The sequence below is a fragment of the Delphinus delphis genome, chromosome X, assembly GCF_949987515.2.
Source record: "Delphinus delphis chromosome X, mDelDel1.2, whole genome shotgun sequence".
Lineage (NCBI taxonomy): Eukaryota > Metazoa > Chordata > Mammalia > Artiodactyla > Delphinidae > Delphinus > Delphinus delphis.
Genome location: NC_082704.1, coordinates 39,253,313 through 39,261,628, shown reverse-complemented (window position 1 = coordinate 39,261,628; position 8,316 = coordinate 39,253,313). Strand labels below are relative to the sequence as shown.

Sequence of the window (8,316 nt, the reverse complement as noted above, 5' to 3'; positions counted from 1 at the left end):
GTGATATCTTCCTCCTGGAATTACATGGAAGAAAAGGCAGAATTTGAGGTCACAGCTCTAAGGCAGAGGAATAGAGACCAGGCCACACAAATATCTCAGGTGGTGCTATGCAGACAGGGTGGCTGGGTACACAGGCCCACTGCATGTTTTTTTATGACCACAAAACTACTCATGAGATAGATGTATGTTAAGCAGCTATATGTGGTATGGATGGTATATGTTATGATTCCATTTGCAGATAAACCCCGAGCGGCCTTTTTAAAATGCATAACATCATTTAGAGCCATCTAAAACTCAGTGAAGTGCCACCTCACCGCAAGAGGGACATCTCAATGTCAAGTTATCTCTGACGGGTAATAAATAGAATAAACAGAACAATGAAACCTTTAGAAAGCACAGCTGAGATATTTAGACTTGGGAACTTGACTTTAATGACTTCCAAAAGCTGCAAAATTAATTCTGCTTGTACATAGTATCTTAACAAAAATGTTTATCTCGACTTAAAGCTGAAAATTCCAAAAGTTTCAAATAACCTAGTGGGCTATCTGAATTATCGTAAAGGTGATCATGCTCTTGCAGATACGTGTGCTTCTAGGGTAACATTTATTACCCAATACACATTCCATTCATGTACAATATATGCATTCTGATGAACACATTAACACTGAAGAGGTAAATTTTATATAAGCATTAAGCAATGTAGCAGACTACACAAAGTTTGTCTAATAAATGACAGCTGAAAATCTTAAGTAGCTATAACACAGCTGAGAGCCAGAAGGTAAGGCCACAAAGATAGATAGAGATCTAGAGAGAGATGGAGAGGGAGAAGGAGAGGGAAAAGGAGAGAGAGAGAGAGAGAGAGAGAGAACCAAAGACCCTGAGTGATTAACAGAGAGAACTTTACTCATATAAGAGCCTTTCAGGGCCCCACTCAGAGCCTATTTACTCTTGGTTTCTATATAACCCAAACCTGCCCAATTTTGGCTACTTCTAAAGGACATACTGCCATCAGAAGTAGTGGTTCACAGCCTGGAAATTAGACAGAGGACAGGTAAGTATATACCAAAACCTAGAAATACTTCATTCAAAGATGGTTATAATTTTGTAAAGTATTGATGTTTACAGGAGTAAAAGCTTCAGCTATGTAAGAAATAACCTGAAGTGAAATGCCCCCTTGTGGGATGGTGCCAACTATCTTCTCAGTTTGTCCAGGGCTGAGGGCTTCCTGAGACTAGGGCTTTCAGTACTAAAACAGAATAAGGCACATGTATGTTGAATGGATGTGACAGATATACATAAAATGTAGATAAAAGTAGATTTTACACATGCTATGCAGTTAGAAGGACATCATAGGGTGTTTATAATGAGATCTCTGTAGCTATAGTAACCCTCTGAAAACTGGTTTAATCGATGAGATGTTGGTGTGGTGGGCCCCAGTGAGCCTTGATTATGACAGCACTAGAAGGCCTAGCCTATCACTGGGCATCAGAGGCAGACAAGCTTAGGTCAGAGATTTATCAACAGATTCCACCTCTTTCTCTGTTTCCTGTGGGCTCATAGTACAGACGTGGGAAAGGGCATCGGTCTTGCTCACTGCTGTGTCCCCAGTGCCTAGCACAGAGCTGGCATCCAATAGGCACCCAGTAGACATTAGTTGAATGAATGAATGGACTGATGAACCACATGCCTCAGAGTAAAGGACAGGGAACGGCTTTGTTCTCATGAAGCCAGCCTCCTCTCAGGATCTCAGACTGAAGAGTCTACTCAGAAGAGAATCTTAGCTACAGAGTACTTGGCAGGAAAAGCAATTACTCCTTGCCCCACCGCTGCACAAGGGCGTGATGCCCTTCGGCCTTTAGAAAGAGTGGCACCTTTGGCATAGAGAAGGGTCTCTCTAAGTTTGCCCACCAGAGAGCCTTGCTATTCAATCCTCGATTTTTCCAGTCTTTGTGAAGAGAGTTGTACACGTGTAGGCCAGAGGCAATTCACTCCTGTGGTGGTGCTTTGACCCTGAGTTGTTGTGGTGAGGCAGCCTCAGTTCTCTCCTGAAAGTTCTTTACATAACCTGTCACCACAGGCCTTGGCTCACCTCATCTGTATTCTGTAATTCATTTTCACACTGTTTCTACCAGAGAGGTTGTGCTGGACCCATTTTATAGATGAAGAACTAGAGGCAAACAAAATATCTCCCACATAAGTGAACAATGAGGGGGTAAATAAAATGATTTTTCGTTTTGCTTTCCAGTTCAGAGTCCCTCAGACTCCCTGTTCCCTGCTGCTCATCCTGATCCTCTCAGCTCTCCAGCCAGAGGATACAAGCATGGAATATATTTGTTTGCAAAAATCTCTGAAAGAGAAAGTTGAATCCAACTGCTCTTTCTGTTTCTATAGATCTAATTATTTCCCCTTTTCTCCAATCACAGTAAATCTAAAGGGAATTATTGGGAAATATTCCAAGGCTGGAAAAAGCTATTTCACACAGGAGAGAAAATATGGCCAATAGAATGTCATCCTTGGCTCTTTTTAATTTTAACATGTTGCACCACTTGTAGTTGGGGGACCAAACATGAGTGGCCTAAAATTCAAGGGTGGGGATCCTGGATTTGGGTATTACCTATTTAGGCGAAATTCTGAGGTGTGTGTGTGTGTGTGTGTGTGTGTGTGTGTGTGTGTGTGTGTGAGGGACAGTGGAGGCTTAAACTCCACTTTGTGGCTTCCATGGCTGTTGAAATAGAACATTTCTGTGGCAGATATCTATAGGGGAGGAGGGCTGGGGAGCTAGAGAGGAAAGATATTCCAAAACCAAGCTGAGGCGGGAATGCACGGTGTGGAGATGGGAAGGGGGGATAGATATTGAGTGATATATATTGAAGTGAGAGAGGAAATTGGAGAATGGGGGAGGGTCTTGGGGGATGGAAAGAGGCAAGCAGGGTTCTGGGATCAAGCGCCTGAGAGGATTTGGCAATATTTTGAAATTCCTTCCATTTCTCAAGTTATTCTATTGATAATGGTAAGGCTCTTTCTCTTTCCATCTTGAAAGAGAGCCCTTGCCAATCAGCCTGCAAAGGTTGGTGGAGTAGATTCTGTGGCTGCTGTGTCCAGAACCTGGTGCCAGGGCCTGTTGAGATTATAAAAAAGGAGAGACAGACTCTTCCCTGTGGGGTTTCTAGACTAGCTGGGAAGACAAAGTGGAAATGTCTGGGGGAAAAAATTGAGCTATTGGATTGCCCAAAAACCCGAACGAACTTTTTGGCCAAGCCAATATTTTTAGACCATGACATGGAAGGAGATCACCATGCTGTGGAGATGGGTGGTTGAGGAGAGATTTGAGAAGAACAGAATGAAGTCTGGAGCTGGGTGAACAGCTGGCTGGCTTCTAGAATACTCCTAACTTGTTCTTGACTAAGGGATCCCTGAAAATCATATGGATTCTCTCTCTCCCTTAAGAGGGCTCCACTCAAGACTAAAAACTGCTGCTCTAGCTGGAACAGCAGGGCCCAGAGAGAGGTTCTAGAAATGGATTAACCCTGCATCAACTTTTTCAACCTGCTCAGTGACCTCTAGGATTCTGCTACATTTCTTCTGGGATGGCAGTGGCTTTAGGAAACTCAAAAAGGGACAGGACTAATGGCACAGGTTTTGGTTTTCAGGTTTTATTTATATTAATCATAAGCCCAGTCCATTTTGAGGCAGGATCCAGGTGCCTAAGCAGGGCCCAGGCTGATGTTATAACTTCGCAAATATTGAGCACGGGTTATGACAGACTTCATTATGAAATCAGGATCACCCTATACATGACCAGGAGGGGATAGGCTGTGGGCAGTTGGAGGTTGGAGAGGTGCAGGGAAGGGGGCGGGACTAGTGTCAACCTGGAGTAGCTCTACAGTAACTGCAGCAGTCTTCTGTTGCCGGGACACCCACACAGGCAATCTAACTGGCAAAAGGACTCTGGAACTGGTTGGCAGCCTGCTCTTCTTTCCCAAGGTAGGCATTGAGAAGGCATCAAGATAAAAACCCCTATAAAGATAAGATTTTGGTACCTGCGGGCAGGCTTGACACAGCTAAAAAGGAGGTGGGGACAGTTAGCTTAGAAAAGGGTGCATCTACTTTTCTTGCCCTCTGCCAAGTCCATATATTTTTTCTAAGTCTCAGCATTGGATAGGAAGGCTTTTAGGTCTCTTGAAGAATCGGTCCTACTCAAGGAGATGTAGTTATGGATCAATCCACTAGAGGGCGGGTTTCCCAGGACACAACTCAAGGACTGAAGCCAGGCAAGAATTGATAAATTCTGACAAACCACTAGATGAGGCAGGAGCCCTGCCCTCAGCAGAAAGGGAACTTAGCAAGGAACATGAAATCCCGGAGGATAATTTTAGTGCAGACATATGGTAAGGGTACTCCAGGAGCAGCTGAAGTGGGAGGTGGGATGTTAAGAAGAGAGAAGAACCTTAGTGCTACAGTGGCCCCGACAGGCTAGAGCCAGTGGGCTTAGATAGAACATTGTTTCCTCTCCCCCAAGAGGTCATATGTGCCTGCCGCTTGGCTTTGGAGACTCCAGATAAGGCAGAAAACAAGGAGTCAGAGCTCATGACAGGCCAGAGCTCTGTGTGTCTGATGATTAAGTGACCAGTATGTAGCTCAGCAAAGGCTTTTAGCTTTGCTCATAATTGGGCACTGGCTTCTGTGAGAGTGGCCCAGGCACCTCTGTTGTCACGGCAACATACCTAGCACCTATGGTCTGGGTAACGGTGGGGAGGAAGAACTGCCTCTGTTGTCATGATGACAAAATCCCTGCTCTATTTCCCCAGGTGATCACTCTACTGTAGAAGAAATGGGGTTAACAAACAAGAGCGAGGGAGAACAACAGCTCATGCCCAACAACTCTGATGCGCCCAATGAAGATCAAGGTGAAGAAATCCAACAGCCAGAAGAGGCAAGTGGTGGTTTTTCAATTCCAGTTTAGTTATGGGGACCCTTTTATAATGCTCCCCTAGAAAGGCAACAATGCCTGATCTGAATTCTTAACCACCAAACAGTATATGACAACTTGGGGTACCTTCCTCCTGGGTGGGAGGAGAGTCAGGAGCAACCACTAATTATTCTCAAAGCAATCTCATGTTAACTAACTTGACAAGGTTCTAATATTGGCTAACATTTTTTCAGTGCTTACTATGCCCATGCTCTTAATCAGTCTGCTAGACTGCCCTACAGGAATTAAGGTCCCATTGGACAGAAAAAGAAATAGAATCAAAGAGGTTAAAGTACTTAGCTTATTTGTGACCAGCTTGGGACTAGAATCCAGGGACCTGATTGCCTGTCTAGTCCTTGCAGCCTAGGTCAAGTCTTGGTTTGTGGGAGGAGTAGTAGGGAGGAAGGAGTCCAAAGGAGAAAGGAAGTGGGCCCCTCCCTAGTTATACTCACCATGCGTTGGCACCTCTGCCTTCTTCGAAGTCGCATGAATTCCTTATGCTGACGGGAGACAAAATTGACAGCAGCGTACTCCAGCAGGGCAGCGAACACGAAGAGGAGGCACACAGCCATCCAGATATCAATTGCCTTCACGTAGGACACCTGCAACATCCACCAATGGAGCAGTCAACTTTCCAGGAGTCCTTCCATGGCCTGTCCAGTGAGTTGCCAACCCATATCAACTGCCTGCTGTTCTTCAGTTTTATCCTGAATTTATTCTGGTTTTTAAAGAAGCTTCCCATGATATATCCCATTGTCTGAAGGCCCATGTCAAAGAGATCGGGCTACCCATCATCCTTCACCTCTCTGCCCTCTCCACCCTCCTCTTCCATCTGCCTTTCCTCCCTACACTTCTTTTCCTTTCTTTCTTTCTTCTTTCCTTACTTCTGCTTCTGCTTCTTATTATTCTTTTCACTCTTGTCTTCTGATTCTTTTCTTTCAATAAAAAGCAATGAACATGAATGCTGTATTTGTTTGCCTTCTGTTCTCTCCTAGGGTCAACACAGCTGTGGTGGTAATTGGGTGGGGTGCGTTATTCCCATGTGAGACACATGAGGACATTGGAGGCCTTGAGGGGAAAAATCTTAGCCAAGATTACCCAGTGAGAAGATAGCAGTAGGGCTTGGGGATCCTGGGCTTTCAATTCAGTGGTGCTGCCCTTTACCTAGGCTGTAGTATCAATATCAGACTAGGAGGTCCTTCCTTTCCTTCCTCCAACCCTATTCTTCCTTGACCTTGTGATTTTTTTCCTGCTGTTCTTTGTGAAAGACCCTGGTGGGGATTTGAACTGAGTGGTGAGTGAGTGCCTCATGTCTTACAATGAAGAGCAGAACAGGGCAGGGATCCCAATGGAGTGTACAAATCACCCCCGGCGATGGATGCGTCTCTCATTTCAAGGCACTGCTGGCTTCTGCTTATCCATTCCTTAGTGCTCTCCTCTACTACCTGCCTTGGTAGCCTTTAAGTACAGTCAGCCCTCTGTATTCATGGGTTCTGCGTTTGAGGATACGAAGGGCCTAATGTAAGGGACTTGAGCATCTGCTGATTTTGCTATCTGCAGGGGGTCCTGGAAGCAATCCCCCACTGGTACTGAGGGATGACTGTACTTTTCTCTCCCATTTCCCTTGTGAAGAGTGAATGCTCACTTCTCCTGAAGCAGGGTTGTGGCTGGGTGGGACCAGAAGGGAGGCCAGAGCTCAGGTTTATGAAGTCCTTTCACTTCCTCAATCAGATCACCTCCGTACATTGTTTTGAGCGGCTGAGCTCACCTTATGGGGCTCCCCAGCAGGAGTAGGACTAATGACAGGCAACTTTTTTCATCAGCCTCTGCTATGTTGGACAGTGAGGTTGCTGCAGATTCCAGGTAAGGAGCAGGTCTCACTAGAGAAATCTTCCACCTCAGTGGTTCTTAACCAGGGCTGACTCCCCCCAACCCCACCCCACCAGGGGCCTTTCAAAATGTTAGGAGACATTTTTGGGTGCACAATTTTGGGGTGGTGCTGGCAACTGGCATCTAGTGGGTAGAGGCCAGGGAAGTTGCTAAATATCCTACAGTGCATAGGACAGCCCCTCCCAACCCACACATTAAAGAAAAATTATCTCACCCAAAATGATGATAGTGCTAAGATTGAGAAACCCTAGGAAGACACTGGAACTCACCAAAAAAGATACCCCACATCCGAAGACAAAGGAGAAGCCATAATGAGATGGTAGGAGGGGCGCAATCACAGTAAAATCAAATCCCATAACTGGTGGGTGGGTGACTCACAGACTGGAGAACACTTATACCATAGAAGGCCACCCACTGGAGTGAAGGTTCTGAGCCCCACGTCCGGCTTCCCAACCTGGGGGTCCGGCAACGGGAGGAGGAAATCCTAGAGAATCAGACTTTGAAGCCTAGTGGGAATTGATTGCAGCACTTTGACAGGACTGGGGGAAACAGAGACTCCACTCTTGGAGGGCACACACAAAGTAGTGTGCGCATTGGGACCCAGGGGAAGGAGCAGTGACCCCAGAGGAGACTGAACCAAACCTACCTGCTAGTGTTGGAGGGTCTCCTGCAGAGGCGGGGGGTGGCTGTGGCTCACCGTGGGGACAGGACACTGGCAGCAGAGGTTCTGGGAAGTACTGCTTGGTGTGAGCCCTCCCAGAATCTGTCATTAGCCCCACCAAAGAGCCCAGGTAGGCTCCAGTGTTGTGTTGCCTCAGGCAAAACAACCAACAGGGAGGGAACCCAGCTCCATGCATCAACAGTCAAGCGTATTAAAGTTTTGTTTTATTTTTTTTGTGGTACGCGGGCCTCTTATGGCCTCTCCCGTTGCAGAGCACAGGCTCCAGATGCGCAGGCTCAGCAGCCATGGGTCACGGGCCTAGCCGCTCCACAGCATGTGGGATCTTCCCAGACCGGGGCATGAAGCCATGTCCTCTGCAATGGCAGGCGGACTCTCAACCACTGCACCACCAGGGAAGCCCCGTGAATTAAAGTTTTATTGAGCTCTGCCCACCAGAGCAACAGTCAGCTCTACCCACCACCCGTCCCTCCCATCAGGAAACTTACACAAGCCTCTTAGGTAGCCTCATCCACCAGAGGGCAGACAGCAGAAGCAAGAACTACAGTCCTGCAGCCTGTGGAATAAAAACCACATTCACAGAAAGATAGACAAGATGAAAAGGCAGAGGGCTATGTACCAGATGAAGGAACAAGATAAAACCCCAGAAAAACAACTGAATGAAGTGGAGATAGGCAACCTTCCAGAAAAAGAATTCAGAATAATGATAGTGAAGATGATCTAGGACCTCGGAAAAACAATGGAGGCAAAGGGGCTTCCCTGGTGGCACAGTGGTTGA

At 46.4% G+C, this 8,316-nt stretch overlaps 1 protein-coding gene across 1 annotated transcript; it reads left to right on the top strand.

Annotated features, from left to right (window-relative positions):
• The first annotated feature begins 4,322 nt into the window (after positions 1–4,322).
• TMEM31 (transmembrane protein 31) lies at positions 4,323–5,915 on the top strand. The gene is given in 3 exon segments (XM_060002488.1): positions 4,323–4,388; positions 4,809–4,933; positions 5,493–5,915. Coding segments are annotated over 3 exon segments (567 nt in total). The 5' UTR covers positions 4,323–4,351; the 3' UTR covers positions 5,898–5,915.
• The last annotated feature ends 2,401 nt before the right edge of the window (positions 5,916–8,316 follow it).